At 38.7% G+C, this 19839-nt stretch overlaps 2 protein-coding genes across 2 annotated transcripts in view; both read right to left on the bottom strand.

The window, feature by feature from the left end:
* Positions 1-19839, bottom strand: part of LOC122803461 — a 1126946-nt gene that overhangs the window by 487928 nt on the left and 619179 nt on the right. Inside the window, exon 3 of the mRNA XM_044073079.1 lies at positions 9191-9326. Coding sequence (XP_043929014.1) covers positions 9191-9326 — 136 coding nt within the window. The remainder of the gene's footprint in view (positions 1-9190; positions 9327-19839) is intronic.
* The window catches only part of LOC122803462 (interleukin-10 receptor subunit beta-like), a 1132032-nt gene that overhangs the window by 851358 nt on the left and 260835 nt on the right, over positions 1-19839 (bottom strand). The gene's annotated exons all lie outside the window — the stretch shown is intronic.

Raw genomic sequence — 19839 nt, 5'->3', positions numbered from 1 at the left:
AGAATTACTGTACAATTTCAAAAGAAGGGGTTTTAAGGAAGCACTGAAAGACTGTTTTTAAAAACTGTATGCAAATAAGTGACAGACACTACAACAATGTATAATGATAGAGGCCTATGGACTGGAGGTGGGCTTGTGGGATTATTTTTGAAGCTGGAAAAAGATAATATTGTACATATCCTAAGTATAGTAACGGTTGGAAGAAAATAGAGGTTATGCAGGATCATAAAGAAAATGAGAATAATTAAGGTGGGGAATTAGTTAGTTCCGGCATGTAGATCGCGAGACAAATGCCCACGAGCTACAATACCGAAAGCAGAAGGCCGCAGCACCACTAGACTGTAGAGCGGTGTGGCCGAAATGGAGCTATGTGGTGGGAGTGCACACAGATGTTAAACCCACCACAGAGATGATCCCTAATGGAACAAAGTGGGCCATTTCCTGACAATGGAAACAACCGCGTTAGATATGTGATCGGCAACACAAAAAGGTGCACAGAAACAGAATTAAAAAAAAAAAGTTTCGTCTCGGTCTTCCGCGTGTCGGTGAAGTGTCGTTTCGGTAAAGTAAAGGAGACCCATATATATATATATATATATATATATATATATATATATATATATATATATATATATATATATATATATATATATATATATATATATATATATATATATATATTATATATATATATATATATATATATATATATATATATATATATATATATTATATATATATATATATATATATAAAAAATATATATATATATATATAATATATAAATATATATATATATATATATATATATATATATAATATATATATATATATATATATATAATATATATATATAATATATATATATATATATATATATATATATATTATATATATATATATATATATATATATATATATATATATATATAATATATATATATATATATATATATATATATATAAAACATAAACACACACACACACACACACACACACACACACACACACACACACACACACACATATATATATATATATGAGATGAACAAAAGATGCAGGAAATTGAAAGAGCATTAAGATTTTGAATAAATAGTCCCAATTTAGGGAAGCAAAGGTTTTCTCTATAAGCAGAGTGTTTCATTATTTTCTTTATTAATATAATCTATAAGATAAATTATCCTTTTAATATTGTCATGTGTGTGTCTATGATATATAAATCCAGTTTGATCATTATTTATTGTTTTGGATAGTGGTATTTTCATTGTTAGTTAATACCATCATAAATATCTTACAGTCATTATTTAATAATGATATAGGTCTATATGTGGTACACAGGTTTGGGGATTTGTTTTCCTTTAGGATTGGTGTGATTAAGGAATATCTTCAAGAGGGTGGTAATAAAGCTTGTGACTGAATTTCTAATAGTTTTATGGAAGAGAGATAGTATCTTTGAAGGAAAAAGTTTATGTATTTCCATAACTATGCCATCTATACCTGCAGCTTTATTATTTTTACCCTCTTTTATTGTATCTGTAATTTTTTGTAGGATATATGGATGCTTGCAGACTTGGTTTTCATTTTTCTGGTATCTTTTTTATTAGAACATTTTTCATCTAGATTTAATTGATAGTTAAGTACATTTTCTGTCTGGAAATGTTCCATATAGTGATTTCTATAGGCATCAAGAATGTCACCTATATCCGAGACATTTTTTTCCCTTTCTTTTCATGGAGGATACTTTAAATGTTATTAACTTTTGAATGCATTTTGATTCTTATGGATAAATTATGAAGCTATTTGGGAGAAGCGGCCAATGCATTAATTTTTAGCTTTTCTAAAGCTAAACTAGTTTTATGTGTTAGAATTTCGTTGTATTTACTGTTTAATACTTCTTATTTTTAATCCCCAAATGATTTTGATATTTTTTCAGGTTTTACTGACAAAAGTTTGGATTGTAGATCTAATAATTTAAAATCCCACTCTCTGATTTGTATCTCCGTGGTGTAATTAATACCCAAGAAGAACTGTAATTCATATAATAACCAAGGTTTGAACTCTTTAATTTTAATTATATATGCTGGAATTCTGGAGTGTACCCATTTTAAAGTTTTAGTATCAATGAATTGTGGTCTGAAAAGGGGCAAGGACTGATTGAAAAATTAATGATTTTACAGTGCAAGTCATGGGCAGAAAATATTTTACCTATTCTAGTTTCGATACCAAATCTGTGATCTTGATGGGAAAACAACAACTATTTATCTTCTTTAAACAAGTATCTACAAGATGAAATGATTCTATTCACTTGTTTAAAGCTTTTTTGATACAGCAGATGTACACAGCAATCTTTTATTTGTAGTTTCAGAAATATCAAATATACAGTTAAAATCTCCTCCTAATATGAAGTTGCCTTTATAACTATTGGAAATTAAATCCAAAGTGTTTTAACAGTTCCTGTTCCAATGCCTGGGAACAAGTACAGATTGGCTAGGGTCCATATTCTATTATATTTAACTATTACTAATGCCATAAGGCCTTCTTTAACTTCATACTTCTAAATGATTTCTGGGTTAATCACATTTGTTTTCAATAAAATTGCTACCCCCTTTTGTCTTTGACTAAGTGGATTGTGCCAATATCATATATTCCTTAGGATTCCATTTGTAATTATTTGTTTTGAAATGAGTTTCTTGAAGAAAGAATTTGTGCTTTGTTCAGTTTTAAATAGTTCATTAGATTTGATCTCTTGCTAGGATTGTTTAAGCCATTGGTACTTAAAGATAATAAAGTAAAATCCATCATGGGTTACTTAGACTATGTATTTTTTGTTTTATTGTGACTATTAAACATTTTCCTCTGCTAACTATAAAGTACATGTTTGAGCTTTAAAGGAAGTTATCAATTTTATATGAGTGTTTACCAATAAAGTAATGAGTAATGTTTTGGTCAGGCATGCTAAAAATGTTTTTGTGAAATAAATTTAAATTAATAAATGTTAACAAAACTAAGCTCCGCACTAGCCATGGAATGAAAATCATTCCTAATCTGATGGACAAACCTAAGTCCATCAGATTATCACTCATACCTTGACAATGCAGAACATCCGAGCTCCATACATTGAAATATCATATGGAGAATATTTGTAAAAGGAATATGCAATATTTATATTATTTTGAACATGTATAGTACTATTGTAGATTCTAATACAATATAAATGTGTACTTATTGTATAAGCAATTAATATTTACATGAAAGATAGATGACAAGCAATTCAATCATAGTAAAGTAGGATGAATCATATCAATAAAAGATTACAGCACACAGTTATTTAACATATTCACCCTTGCTGATGAATTATTTCAAAATTTATTACTTAATATAAATAGACGGTAATAATATTTATACCTAATATTTATAATACAATGTATTTTACTGGATATATCAGAAGTTATATTTCATTGTTTGCCATCATTTAAGTAATCACTTTGTTGCTAACTTACTTAAAGCATCAAGTTTGTTTTATGTGAACATTGATGACTGTTAGTGCATTCTAATTATCAGTGCATCCCCCCATTTCCTATACATAAGGATTTTCATGTCTGTCATTTATTATAAAATTAGTAAAACTGTAGGTTAAAACAACAAATTCACTTATTGTGATTAATGATTACAAGTTCCCTTTCCATACTGACAGTTTTTAGATTTAAGTGGCAACATTCTATTTTGTACAATCAGCAAAGGTTAAAATGAGTGATTATTGTCAATTTAATACTATTTGTTCAGAATGTGATTGTTACATTCTGTGACATTCCGAGTTCAGGCTTCTATTGTTTCCCTTGAACAACTTCAGTTTTATGTCATGTATAAAACATTAGTTACCTTGGTAACACAGCTTAAGTATTATGTATGGCCAAGATGGGTTAAAAAAACACAATTCAGTTAAAGCAATTATATGACTTGTTATGCATATTCACATATGACAAAATCATCATGCTTCCCCTTGATGTTCACTATAGTGTATGTCATTTATAACAAGTTAAAACAGTAGTGTTATTATACACAGGCCCATGTTATTAAACAGAGTGTCTACTGTCAATTTAATACTATTTGTTCAGAATATGATTGTTGCATTCTGTGACATTTCAGGTTCGGGCTTCTATTGTTTCTCTTGAATAACTGTCATTTTGATGATATGTATAAACATTAGTTACCTTGGTAACCACTTAAGTATTACATATGGTCAAGATAGGTTAGAAAAACTACAATTCAAGTTAAAGGAATTAGATGACTTGTTATGCATATTTACTTATATAAGAAAATCATCATGCTTCCCCTTGATGTTCAATGTAGTGTACGTCACTTATGACAAGTTAAGACAGTAGTGTTATTACATACAAGCCCATGTTATTAAATCCTGTCTATTATCTAAATTCAGCAGACTGCTTCATCTTATATGGTGATTATATATTTTATGTCTAGATTTACTAAAAATCATACATTACATAATTGTGTGGTTTTTTTTTTTTTTTTTGGCAGTTGCTTAGTTATTTGAGAGATGAGCTGTAATGTTTATACTTATTATTAGCTCCTTCCCAGCATGTTTATACAGTCCACAGACTTCAAATTATGAGACCCTTCTAGTTTCTTATTTGTTATATGTATATTTCCATCCTTACATACACACATATTAGTACTTCAAGCATGGGCAACAATGCCCATCCAGTTTTGCCAGAATACCATTCACTAGTTCATATGGTGTGTTTCCAGGCTGTTCTTAAAATATCCAAACCAATATTTGTCCTGTTCCATTTTAACAGCCTATTCCATGTAGTGGCCACTCTGCCAGTGAACCACTCAACACACCTTCCATTCCCACACATTTCCACAGAGGAAATCTGATGACTCTGTAGCACTTCCGACAACCCCAAACACTCCTAGAATCAGCTATCCCCATATGGCCAACACATCTGAGCAAGCTCACCTCCCAGACCACTGCAAAGGGCAAGACCAAGTGCTCTTAGTCTTTCACAATAACTCAAGACTTCCACTCTTATGTAAGTTCTTAATGTGTTTGGACCAAAATACATTTTAAATATAAAATTGAGACCATCATTTTTTTTTTAATCAAGAATCAACTTAATGAGCTAAATGAAGTGTTGGGAGGCTATCAATATGTGTTGGTTTAAAACAGCCCCTATATATATATATATATATATATATATATATATATATATATATATATATATATATATATATATATGGGTACCTATTACTTCACCGACAAGTCAAAACAGCGACACTCACATGTTCGACACTTCATAACATCGACGTTTCAGGTAAGCGATCTTCCCCCTCATAGGACCCATGGTAGCACTCGTTTCACTATTAAAAAGGTAAGGACAACGCTGTCAGGGTACATTTTGAAGAATGACGTAATGTTTACGCGTTAAAAGACAGAAACGAAAGTGCTACCATGGGTCCTGTGAGGGGAAGATCGCTACCTGAAACGCCGATGTTATGAAGTGTCTCATGAGTCGCAACATGTGAGTGTCGCTGTTTTGACTTGTCGGTGAAGTAATAGGTATATATATATATATATATATATATATATATATATATATATATACATATATATATATATATATATATATATATATATTATATATATATATATATATATATATATATATATATATATATATATATATATATATATATATATATATATATATATATATATATATATATATATATATATATATATATACATACACACATATATATATATATTTTTTTTCCAACCAAAAACTTCATTGCCGAGAATCATCTTGGAGGCTGCTCAGAGCCATTAAGCATTATCGTTACTCTCGCTCCATTACCATAGCAACCTGGGAGCGTCCAGAGGCTCGCAATGCACCTGAAGCAAAGCTTCACTTCACCTCAACTTCAAGCCTAAATTCCTTCCCTTTCAGTGAGGCAGCAGCCAGTAAAAGAACAGAGAGCAAACAGATAAAAAAAAAAAAAACCCTCCCAACAAGCCGCCACAAGAGATAACACATTGTTCCAGCTTTCCCACCTCTCACTCAGCAAATGTATAAAACTACTTAAAATATCCCAAATAACAGTTTTATCCCCCCCCCCCCCTTCCCCTGGATCCAGGCTAAAACACCAAATGTCTCTTCCTAATACACACGCATCAGTAAACCTCGATCACAAGCTACAACCCACAGCTTCCCGGAGACGAAACCGGCAACATACCAAAGCTGCCAGACACAGCTGCATCCACACACACACACCACGTCAGGCTTAATCAAACAGCACTCAAAGCTATAATACCTGCCTTAATTGATATTAACTATGTTTAGACAGAATAATAATGACATTTATACTAGCTGCCAGACACAGCTGCATCCACGCACACCATATCAGGATTGATCAAACAGCACTTGTAGCTGTGATACCAGCCATAACTGATAACTATATTTAGACAGAATAATGATGACATTTGTACTAAGAGCTTGCTACTATTATTTAACCAGGATATACATGACATTTCTAAATCATACTTTAACTGAAGACGGCATTAGTCTCCATGACAGCATTTTTTTTTCAAAACACTCTACTGTTACTGCTATTATATATGATGTTAATTTGTTACATTTGAGTCTGAACTCTGATGAATGGTACCTTGCTGAATTAGTTAATTACTTCAATTATTATAAGTAAAAACAATGAAAAATTAACAAGATAAGTATTCATTGTGTTCAAGTAGGGGAACAGAAACTTATAGGTTTGTATTATATGTTGCTTTGTTTGGCTTATATATAATGTAAATAGTAACCCATCTCGCCCTACCTTTGTTTGTGAATTATTGGACTCTGAACATTCTGCATAAATTAGTTTCTCAGTTGTTTAAGAAATCCTCCTTTTTAAATAAAAACAGATGACAAGTGATGTACCATATCAGTTGAGACATTGAGAGATGTAGTTGAGACAGTTATTTTTTGGGACAGATATCTTGGAATCAGTTTTTTGTTTCTTCTTTCTAGCCTCAGTCCAATGATTTGTTTCTTTTATTCTTTTAAGAGTAGGGGCCATCCATTCCATTTCTTCTGGGATGGACACAATGTTGTTGTTTTTGATGAATATAGTAGCTTTTTCTAAGTCATTAAAGGTTCTCATCTCACTGGCAAAAAGTATTGTTATCTTGGCTGGAAAGGCCAGCTGTGCTTTAATGTTGTTTTGTTTCAACAGTTTTATTATTGGCCAGACATTTTTCCTTTTTTCTAGTATTCTGGAAGAATAATCATTGTCAAACCTTATCAGGCTTTGATTGTATTTTAAGGGTGATTTTCTCCAAGCAGACTTTAATATTAGTTCATTGTCCAGAAATGAAAGAAATTGTGTAACTAATGATCTAGGTGGAGTATTTGTTGAGTTAGAAGCAGGTTCCCTGAGTGCTCTATGTGCCCTTTCAATTCCAAATGAAAGTCCCTCTTTCAGGTCTAAAAATTCAGGAATCCAGGTTAAGAATGAAATGTCTTCTTCTCCTTCAGTGTTTTTAGGCAGACCAAAGATCCTTATGTTGTTTCTCAGTTCCCTGTTTTCTAAGTCATCTATTTTGTTAAGAAGCCATGTGTTCTGTTTAAGCAGAAATTCTTTTTGGAATTTTTCCTCTGAGTCTCCTTTCAATGTCGTTTAGAGAAGTCTCTATATTTGTTATTTTTGTATGTTGTTGCTGTAATAGTTCCTTAAGAGTATCAGTCTGTTTTTGAGAATTATTTTGAGGTTTTCTAAGTCATTTTTAAAGCCATCCATCTTTAACGATGGATCCTGTAAGGTAGATGTCATCAATTGTAGTTCTTTTTTCAAAGCAGCATCTGGATGAGAGTTCTTTGAGTTGTTCATATTCAGAGATTCAATACATCTCCAAGTTACTCGACAGGAATTTTTTGTATATCTCCACCAAAATTTATATTTATGTAGTTTAGTAGTATATCTATAGATTTCTGATATTTTAAGCTTGAAAATAATAAAAGTTTTCCTATATTATTATTATTAGTTTATGGAGCTCTCAAAATTCACTGCTCTCAGTTGGCCATCTAGGCTCCGCCCCAGCAGATAATTATTCTGACCCTATTTCAACAATGAAAAATGTGTAGGAGAAGAACCTGTTAAAGCAGCCTACAGCTTTAAGATGGGTTTGAGAGAGTCAAGAAACACAGTGAGGTTGATCAGACCAAATGCTTTAGTACGTTCAACAGAAACATCTCTAGTGAGATATCCTTTATCAACAGTACAAGAATCTCATCAACGAAGGTGAAAAGTGCCATCTCTGCTTCTACTGAACAAAGGCCATGCTGTTTCACATGGTATTTCTATAGACAGTTTTCCAGTTTTGAGCAGACTAGATTTTCATATAGTATATTGAGAATAGGAAGAACCGAAATTGGTCCAATGTCATCAGGAATGGAGGACTTTTGAAGGTTTAGGAAGAAGAGAGTTACCACATCACATTTCTATATGTGAGGCAAGGTGCTATAATACAGGTAAAGATCAAAGGTGCATCTTGGGTGATCCTACCATAACCTGATGAAGCGGGGGTGGAGACTACTGGATACAGAGGGGGTTACCAATTGGAATACAGGCTAAAAGTTATTCGGTACTTTTTTTTCTCTATGTGGGCAGAATAGAAAGGAGGGTTAAGAGAGGTGGCATACTAGGTGCAGAGGAGGTTTGTGGTAGAGTGGTGATTTCTTAAGGAGATCTTCATAGGATAAGGAGGCCATTAGTCATGGCATCATCTCCAAAGCCTGTATTTAATGCAAGGGCAGTTAGATTACTAGCTTCCAAAAAGGTTTGGTTGGATAGGGATCAAACTGCCCATTTCTTTGCGACTTCAAGTTCATTAATTCACTTTTACTTCCAGATGTTAGTGAGACATTTCAACACTGCCATGGTGAATTGTGGTCTGGAAAAAGCTAAGCTTTTTGTTTCCTACAGATGCACTGCCTGAAAAGGATTTATTTTGTAAAATATGAATATCCTGATAAAATGATCCACAATAGGGTTGAATTCTACATTGTAGTTCATTAGTAAACAGCACACAAGAGGACATGTTTTTGAAAAGACTCCTAGGAATTTTAAATTGTAGTGGAAACTACAACATGAACCAAACATTTCTACGCACCTGTTATTCAATCCTGCCCACGCCACTGTGTAATAAGCATCTGCTGGTGTACCTATTCCTGGCTTCCACGTTAGTATGTGATAAAAATTTTTGGATTCAAACCGAACATTGGTAGGATTCGGAAGTATAGACATACCTAAAACAAACATATTCAAACATTTACCAGTTGATTTTAAGCATTTTGCCCCACATAGCAAAATCTGACTGTAATCTGATACTTAAAATATTAGTAAAACAAAATAAAATAAATACTTTGTTTTTTGGGGAGCATGCCGATATACTGACACCTTCTCTCATAAGAAAGATAAAAACTCTGAAAATGTTTTACCAAAAGCACTATTGGAGAAACTCTCGAGTAAATTTTTTTTTTTTTTGCAGGGGGCAAGCCCCCATGCTCACCGTCAAATTAAAATATACCTACTCTGAGGAGATACAACAGTGGTAATAAGAGAATTCCCACTGTCATCGAAAGGGCTTTTGGTAAAACTTTTTGCTGACATGGCAGTCACCTAAAAGTACAGTTGTGTACACTGACCATAATGTAGATGTTAGAGTGCATTCACTGTTGCAGTCATAACATTTGGGTTATCCCTGCCAGGGTAGCCCTCGGCCGGCCCGAATACCAGAGACTTGGTACTTCTGCATTGGTTGCTGTCGCTCCAGGACTAACATCAGGTCGTCAGTAGTATAATGTAAGGCAGCTGACGCCATTACATCAGTTTTTCTTGCCGTAACCTGTCAGAAGCCCCCAAGTAGGACCCATGTTCTGGTGGAAGAAACCCCACCAGTGGAAAATAAATATCAATAAGTCCCTTGTAAAGAAAGAGAAGAAAGGGGGATGGAGAGAGGAAAACCAGGAATGCAACAGTGAATACACTCTAACATCTACATTTATGGTAAGTGTACACAACTGTACTATGTTCTTCGTGTTTCACTGTTGCAGTCATCACATTTGGGTAGATTCCCAAAACTGAGGAAAAGGGTGGAGGCAGTAAAGGAAACTAGGGGCTGGCTAGGAAGCCCTGCTAGACTGCAGAGGCAAATCCTGCCCTGAATTTGGAGAAGAGAGGTAGGTGGTAATGCCTGGTAAAAGTGTGAACAGATGTCCAAGTGGCAGCCCCCAGGATGTCCCTGGTGGGGACTCCTCTGAGGAAAGCTACAGAGGTGGAGGCTGCTCTGATGGAGTGTGTCCTGACCACCTTGGGGGGAGGCTTTCCATGTTGCTTATAGCAGAAATGGATGGAGTGTGCTATCCATTTGGAGACTGTTTGGAGATGGCTTTGCCTTCTTCCCCTGTAGCAAAGCTAACCAGCAGCTGATCAGACTTCCTGAAGGATTTAGTCCTGTCCAGCTGTCTGTGCACATCTAGAGAGTGCAGAATCCTTGCCCCCTTGTTCTTGGGATTAGGGAAAAGTGGGCAAATTAATAGATTGCTTGAGAGCCACTCTGGACACCACCTTGAGCATGAAGGATGGGTTAGTTCTGAGGGATACCCTGTCAGCATGGATGATGATGAAGGGTTCCACAGCCATGAGAGCTTGCAGCTCAGAGACTCTTCTGGCTGAAGTGATGGCCAGAAGGAATGCTGTTTTCCAGGAGAGAAATTTTAGCTCTGCAGAAGAAGCTGGTTTGAAGGGGGACAGGGTGAGCTTTTCCAATACAAGTTAAGGTCCCAAGCTAGAGTCGGTGCTCTTCTGGGTGGCCTCAAGTTGCTAGCCCCTCTTAGGAACTGTTTGATCAAAGGGTGTGAGAAAAGGGCCTGCTCAGTGGGAAAATGAGTAGAAATAGCAGAGGCATGATTTTTTATAGAGGAGAAAGAGAGGCCACTGTGCAGTAGGTCAGCTAAATAATCCAAGATGAGAAGGAGGGAGGGCTGTGCTGTACTGGCTCCCTAAGCCTGGATCCAGGTGCAGAACCTTTTCCATTTGTCAACATAAAATTTTCTGGTGCTAGGGTGTCCGGCCTCACGGATAATATCTAGAACCTGTTTTTACTGAGGTTGGCAGACTGGTTCGGAGTTAGGGAATATGCCAAGCTGCCAAATTGAGTGTTTGCAATTGGGGAGGCATGAATTCTCCTTCCCTCTGGGTCAGGAGGTTTGGAATCTGAAAAAGGTGCCATGGGGGCAGTGGTGAGAGGCAGCGCAGTGTTGCCGGGTTCCGTCTGGTGCTATCAGAATGGTCCTAGGTCTTTCCTCCTTTATTTTGAGCAGTACCCTGGGGATGAGAGGAAGTGGAGGAAAGGCACAGAACAGTGGTTCCCAAACTTTTTTGATTCTCGGCTCCCTTGCTGAATCCAGGTTTTCCCAAGGTTCCTCCCCCCACAGTCCACATAAAGTGCATATTTCAGGGGTTCCCAAAGTGTGTGCTGCGGCGCCCTGGAGAGCCACGGCTTCCTCACAGGGGCGCCGCAAACTAATAAGCTTAGCTGCAAAATAAACCACGAACAGTTTGTGGTTCATTTTGCAGTTAAGCTTATTAGTTCACAGTGAGTGTGAGTGAATGCAGGAATGAATGAAGAAGTGGCTGTGTGTATGCATGTGTGAGGACAGCAGAGTAAGAGCAATGTGTGAGTGAATGCAGCAATGAAGAAGTGGCTGTGTGTGTGTGTGTGAGATCGGGAGAGAGAGCGATGTGTGAGTGAATGCAGGTATGAATAAGGAAGTGGCTGTGTGTGTGTGTGTGTGTGTGTCTGTGTGTGTGTGTGTGTGTGTGTGTGTGTGTGTGTGTGAGAATGAATGAGGAAATGGCTGTGTGTGTGTGTGTGTGTGTGTGTGTGTGAGAATGAATGAGGAAATGGCTGTGTGTGTGTGTGTGTGTGTGTGTGTGTGTGTGTGTGTGTGTGTGAGAATGAATGAGGAAATGTGTGTGTGTGTGAGGAAGTGGCTGTGTGCGTGTGTGTGTGTGTGTGTGTGTGTGTGTGTGTGTGTGTGTGTGTGTGTGTGTGTGTGTGTGTGTGTGACTGAATGCAGGTATGAATGAGGAAGTGACTGTGTGTGTGTGTATGTGATTCACATCTCTCAACTGTACAGATTTTCGCAGGATGTCCAGATATGTGCCTCATATTTTTGGTGTGTTCCTCCAAAAATCTGCATTTTCTTGCAAATAGGTGAGGATTGAAATCATTAAATAATGACAAACATTTGAGTTTAAGACTCCACATCCTTCAGTGAATTCATGCCAATACAAAACCTATTATTCTATCAACTTTCTAAGTTTGTAAGAGCAATATTTCAAATCTGTTCCTTTTGTCCCCCCATCATTTTAGCCAAAGCCTAACCCCATCATTTTAGCCAAAGCCTAAAATGATGAGGGGACAAAAGGGACGGATTTGAAATACTGCTCTTACAAACTTAGAAAGTTGACAGAATAATAGGTTTTGCATTAGCATGAATTCTCTGAAGGATGTGCAGTCAAACTCAAATTATTTAATTACTTCAATCCTCACCTATTTGCCAGAAAAGTACAGATTTTAGGAGGAACACACCAAATATATGAGGCAGAAATCCGGACACACAAACACACCCAGTCACTTCCTCATTCATACCTGCATTCATTCACACATCGCTCTCCCTGTCTCACACCCACACGCCACACACCCACCTACGCATTCATTCATACATCCCTCTTACTCTTCCAATCACACACACACACACACACACACACACACACACACACACACACGTTTCATTCCTGCATTCACTCACACATTGCTCTCACTCTCCCTATCTCACACACACAGCCACTTTTTCATTCATTCCTGCATTCACTCGCACATCGCTCTCATTCTCCCGATCTCTCTCTCACACGCAGACTCTTGCTTTCATGCACGCATTTACTCACACACGCAGACAGACAGACACACACTCATACCACTTGCATGCAATCAGCTGCTAAGCTTCACGGCTCCTCAGGGCACCGCGGCGCACAGTTTGGGAACCCGTGGCATAGACCAATAGGTTGACCCAGGGGAAGGACAGGGCATCCACTTTCCAAGCCATGCAATGATGCTCCCTGGTGCAAACTTGCTGAGCTGATGGTTGGTGTGGGAGGCAAAGAGGTCAACCTCCAGGGTGCCCCATTTCTGAGTTTTTAGGGTGAAGGTTCTTCTGTTGAGCTGCCACTTGTGTGGGTCCAGAAGATTTCTGCTTAATTGGTCTGCCAGAGAGTTGAGAGTGCCTGGCAGGAATTGTGCTAACAGGTGCAGTTGCATGGCAAAGGCTATGTGCCAAAGTCTCATGGCCAGCATGCATAGAGGGTAGGAGTCAGTCCCTCCCTGCTTGTTGATGTACATTACAGTGGTGTTATCTGTTTTGATCAAGAGAGCCCCTGGAGAAAGAAGGGGTTTGAAAGCTGTCAATGCATGCTGCACAGCCATCCTCTCTTTTTGACTGATGTGCAGAGGGATTTGTTCTGAACTCCATTGCCCCTGTATCAACCTGCCGTCCAGGTGTGCCCCCCAAGCATAGTCTGATGTGTCTGTGGTGAGGGTCTGGGCGGCGGGGTGTGGTGAAAAAGACAGTCCGTTCTTGTGGGAGCATGCTGTTGCCCACCAAAGGAAATATTTTCTGATTCAGGGAACAGAAGAGTTTCCAGGTCTTGAGAGTGTTGACAACAAAGGTTTTTTAGGTATTACTGAAGTTTACTCATATTCAGCCTGGCACATGGAATGAGTAGTATGCAAGATGCCATGAACCCCAGAGCTTGCAAGATTTTCCTTGCAGATAGCTGGGGTCTGGTGGCTAGTTGAGAGAAAGCGGACAGGAAAATTTGTTTCTCAGGTGTAAGGTATGCCATCTGGGAATTCTGTATCCAGGGTGGCTCCCAGGAAGATAATCCTTTGGGTGGGCACCTATTTGGATTTCCTTTCGTTGATTGTGTACCCTAGGGAGGTTAGAAAGGTCTTGACAAAGGCTAGGTGCTTGAGCCGCTTTTCCTGGCTGTCTGCTTGAATCAGGCAGTCTAAGTATGGGTAAATCTGGATATTTCTTTGTCTGCAAATGGCAATGGCCAGAGCCAGACATTCTTTGAAAACTCTGGGAGCAGTGGATAAGCCAAAGGGAAGCGCAGAGAACTGAAAGTGCTGAGATCCTGCCCTGAAACAGAGGCAATCCTGCACGATTCCCCGATAGAAATGTGGAGGTAGGCCTCTTTTAGATCTAGGGTGGCTAGTCAGGCGTCCTTGGACAGCATAGGTAGCAGCTGCTGGAGGGTGAGCAGTTTGAATTTTGGAATCACCAGGAAGGTGTTTAGAATGGATAGATTGAGGATAGGGTGCCAGGTGCCCTCTTTTCTGGGCACCAGGAAAAGTCTGGCGTAGAAACCTTGGCCTATCTGTTCTGCCGGAACATGTTCTACTGCTTTCATAGACAGCAGGGAAAGGATTTGCTTTTGAGTCTCTGCCCACTGGTTTGGTGGTAGATCTGGGAACCCTTTTGGGGTTGGAAGGGTGTGGAAGAAAAATTTGTATGGATTTTGCTTTTTCTTCCACCTTTTTTAGGACCTCTTCTGCCTTAGTGCTGTGGAAAATCTAGGAATTCCCGAGTCTCTTTTTAGACTGAGGGCAGTCTTGACTCTCCCATTAGAAATTCTTCCACTGGAAATTCTCCCTTAAGGTATGCAGGGTTTCCCCAAAGGAAAAATACTTTGGGGGAGAGGTTGAAGGAATTGAATCCTCTGCATCAGAGTCATTATAAGTAGAGATGAGTTGCATGTCTTCATATTCAGAGGCATCAGATTCATCTGATGTTCAGACAGAACTACAGGGGATAGATCTCTTTTCCTTTTGGAGGGGGCAGCTTGGCTTCCCCTGATCAGCAAGATAAGGTCTTCCTCCATTTTAATCATTTGTGACTGAGGCAAGGAAGCAGGTGCTCGAGAGTGGGTTGTAGGTTTCTTTGGTGTGGTTTGTACCCTGGGACTTAGAAACTCTGTTGTTTTTGAAAGAACGGTAGTTGCGAAAGAAGACATTGGTTTGAGTCGAAAATAGGTAGTGTGAAGGACTTCCTAAGAAGTTGGCGCCTGCTCAGCGACTACAGACCCATTCAAGGTAGAGACAACTGTAGGAGCCTTGGTCGAAAAAGAATTTTACGGCACGCTGGACTCCGAAAGGGTCTCGGTAACAGCCTGCGAATCCACAGAAGCGGGCAACGGGGGCTGAGAAAGCGCCTCACTGAGGACTGGAGAACTGACGACTAGCCTAATGGAAGCGTTGTCGGTCGGTTTGGACCTGTGCAGTCTCTCTCTGTCTTTATCTTTACGTTTTATGGAAGATCTGCTGTTGGATGACTTACCAAAGCCATATCAGAGTTCGAGGACTGTAAGCGAAAATATCTGGCTACAATAAGGGCCCGATGACAGATAGCTCTGGCGTTAAAAGCACAGAAGCGACAATGGGGCACATCGTGGTCTGGGCCTAAACAAGTAAAGCAGTAAGAATGGAAGTCTCGGTGTGGTATTTGCTTTCCACAGGCGAGACATTATTAACTTTTTCTGACATCAGTTAGTGCAAGAAAAAAGAATCCCCAATGGAGTACTTAGAAGACTTCAACTTCAATTCGGCAGACAAAAACTCGGGTAGCAGCCAGCCGGCACTCATGCCAACTGCTTCTGGTTCGGACTCCACGGCAAGAAAGACTGATGTAATGGTGTCGGATGCCTTACTTTATACTACTGATGACCTGACGTCAGTCCTGGAGCGACAGCAACTGACGCAGAAATACTAAGTCTCTAGTATTCGGGCCAGCAAAGGGCTATTCTGGTGGGGATAACCCAAATGTGATGACTGCAACAGTGAAACACGAAGAACATCTGCCTTTACTGTATCAACAGGCACTGTTTTTTATGTCCATTCAATGGCCGCAGTACAGATTCGAAAGCAAGTATTTATCTTGGTATCTTCCCAGAAAGTACAGAGCTTTCGAAAGCAAGTATTTATCTTGGCATCTTCCCAGAAAGTACAGAGCTCTGTGGTTTCAAAAAATAAACAACTGCAATTTACAAGTACTATATTATGTGGTTTCAAGTCATTACAAAGCAGAATTATTTTATGTCCTACTTTCAAGTAAAGAAATAAATCTGCTGCATCAGTGGACACCCTGAAAACCAGTAAAGTTATGGAAAACACGTGAAAATTACAAGATTAAATTGCCACTTTGCAGAAAAACCTCACAGAAGTCACTATTAATAAAGACCCTCAAATGCAATACAATAAAGTTAGATATATTTACTGTTTACATTCTTTCAGGGTGTTAAAAGTTTCAGTCTTATAAAACTTGGCATAACTCCCACCAGCACTGGTTTACACTATATTCAAACCAGGTACTGCATGCAGGTCATGCTTTCAAAAGGTGCACAATTGTAAAGAACATCACAAATCCATTTCTACTTGCCTCAATGTAGAGAAATGGAAACAGTCTTCAAATTACATAAAGGTTTTACCCAAGAATTAAGATTCTTTTATTGACAAAAATGTCACTGAATATTGACACTACATCAAGGCAAGTGTGGGAAATTCATACAATTTAAGCTTTGGGGGCACTCTGCCTTGGTCACAGGAGTTATACGAACTTTGGGGGCACTCTGCCTTGGTCACATGAGCTACGCTATGCCCACTACCATAGGTAAGGTACGATGTACCACACATACACTGCTATCGTATATCACCACATTACAGTGCACTGCAGCCATGCTGGGGTGGGGGTGGACTAAACACACAACCATTAAATCATTATATTAAAAGTGATAACAGCACAGATGCATCAATGGAAATCTGATAATTGATGCAAGTCTGAAATTCATTTCTGCCGGCATTGAGAAAACGCCAAAAGTTCAAAGAAGAAATGCTTGTGCTATGGGTTTGTTAACAAGTATAGCATAAGATTTTAAAACACTGGCAGTAAAAATTAATGTTCAAAATATTAGACATTTTGAAAATTTTGCCCAAATGTGCGAACAACTATTTCAGGACACTACTTTATGACTATGATGTAAATTTACAGGGCGACTCAACAGCAAATCTCAATTTGGTTACCAAAACAAAAATGTCTCCACTAAATACGTTTTGACGTTTCTGAAGTGTTCTGAATACTAAAACTCGATGGAAAGCAAGAGCCACAAGACTATAAAAGACAAAAGTTCAGAAGGCAAAATACTAAAGCAACAAAGGAGGCCAAACTCTAAAGAGTCAAAATATAAATAAGAGTGCTATCAACCATGTTACTGCAGTGCAAATATTCACAAACGTTCTTGAAGCCTACAATCAAAGCAGCACAGTCCCTGGTACAGTGGATTTCTAATAGCAGCCTTTTCAAACGGATCTTAAAGCAAAAGATAATTTAGATGCCCAGCTCTGTGGCAAAGAAGGATAAAGCCCCGATTTTGATCCAGATGACCCAAATCTCAGTGACTGTGGAAGTGGAGGAACTGAGTGGTGAGGGTTGGCAGTGAGCAGACTTGTCCTTCCATGGGGTGGTTCTGTTGGTTCATGACAGCTGCATACTATCACCAGCCAAGACCGGGGACATGGGCCTCAGCTACCAACACAGTTAACAGCAGCCCTTACAGAGTGTAAGAATGTGCATGTAATACAAAGCAGGGCACTGTAGGCTCTCACATCAGCCAAAATGGGCGGAGTCACAGACTAAAAACGAAAATGCACTTAGTCTGCACCTGAAAATGCAAGCTCATACACAAACTCCTTCATGGCCAACTAGATGATGGCACTTTCCAAATGGCTCTCGTCTACGGACTTGCCAGTGCAGACAAAAGACTGTGGAAGTGGGAGGAACTGATAACTAGCAGGTACTGAAGGTAAAACCACCATGTAAAATAAAATAATATAAATGGCAATCAGCTTTGTAAGGGTTTGCATAACGGTTCCTCCCTGCTACAAGGCAGACAAACAGCTATTAGTTCTCCTGAACATGTAGACTGGTTTCATGAAAAAAAAAAAAAAAAAAAAAAACACAAACTGGGCTGAAAAGGGAGCTAGAAAACTGGAAAAGGAACAAAGGCCTTGGCAGCAAATAAATGGAGATGGAAATGTAAAAAGATTGGGATGAAGCCAATTCTAAGTTTGGACTGCAGGTTACAAACGCCTTCTCTAACAAGGACTGGTAACAGTATAGGCAAAGAGCGAGGGATAGGGGAGTGCTAAGTGACAGACCTGCTCTATAGTCTAAAGAAAAAGCTGATGTTAAAAAGGGATAATTAAATAGGGCATGTAAAATATAACTATAAGAATCAGAGTTTCGAAAACATTGGGAAAAAGAGACTGGAAAGGCAATTTACAAAGGAACAATGAGGAGACTTTTGAATGGCTCCCAAATATGCAAATTCCAAAAGGTTTAGAGTTTTTGCTTAAAAGTGTTTGCATATGTACTAGTTTTATCCCAATCTGATAGAGAATTTTTCCTCAGTTATACAGCAAATGCTAGAGGTGTGATAAAGTACAGTTTTGTACCTACCATAAATGTAGATGTCCGATAGGTATGCATCTGCAGTCCTTACATATGGGTTGTCCTGCCTCGGGCAGCCCTTCGGTCGGACGGATTCCAAAGTCTGGGTCCGGCGTCGGATGATGTTGCCCTTTCCCCGACGTCAGAGCGCCTGGGGTATAAAAGAATCAGTCGACGCCATCTTCCTCAGTTTTTCTTGCCCCAGATGCCAGGTGCCCTCTAAGGAAGGCTAAATTTGGAGAAATGCAAAATATTCCAAACATGCACAGTAATAAAAAACAAATACACCATAATAGATAACCCCAGCTAGCTATAACAGGGATAAATACCCAAGAAATACCACAGAGGGGAAGGAGGGACGGAAAACCTGACTGCAGATGCATACCTATCGGACATCTACATTTATGGTAGGTACTATGTCCTTCAAGGATGCATCTGCAGTCCTTACATATGGGTAGAATACCATAGCCAAGCTGGGGGTGGTAGGATCTAAGAAAATGATGGTGTAGCTAAAATGCCCTGCAGGACTGCCGTAGCAAAGCCTGCTCTGGATCTGGAATATAAGGGCAAATTGTAATGCTTGGAAAATGTATGCACGGAGCTCCATGTAGCAGCTTCTAAAATGTCCTTGGTAGCCACCCCTCTTAAAAAGGCTGTGGAGGTGGCTGTGGCTCTGGTGGAATGAGGCCTGATGTTAGCTGGCACAGATTTTCCATGATAAGACTAGCAGAATCGAATGCAATTTCCTATCCATTTTGAAATTGTCTGTTTGGAAATTGCTTTGCCTTGGATGCCTGCAGCATATGCTACCAACAGCTGGTCAGTTTTTCTGAAAGTCTTAGTTCTGTCCAAGTAGTAGCGTAACTGTCTGTGAATGTCCAGGGTATGCAGAAGTTTTTCTCCCTTGTTTTGCGGATCTGGAAAGAAGGTAGGCAGGTGAATAGCTTGGTTCAATGAGACCCTGGATACCACCTTTGGCATGAATGAAGGATTGGTTCTCAAGGAGACTCTGTCCTGATGAAAAGTAAGAAATGGTTGTACTGCCATGAGTGCCTGCAATTCAGATACTCTTCTTGCTGAGGTTATGGCCAGAAGGAAGGCAGTCTTCCAAGACAGGAACTGTAACTCTGAAGATGCTGCTGGTTCAAAGGGAGGTAGAGTCAACTTTTCCAACATGAAGTTAAGGTCCCAT

The sequence above is a fragment of the Protopterus annectens genome, chromosome 5.part1 (genome assembly GCF_019279795.1).
Source record: "Protopterus annectens isolate FY-2018-M chromosome 5.part1, PAN1.0, whole genome shotgun sequence".
Lineage (NCBI taxonomy): Eukaryota > Metazoa > Chordata > Ceratodontiformes > Protopteridae > Protopterus > Protopterus annectens.
This window is presented reverse-complemented; position numbering and strand designations above follow the sequence as displayed.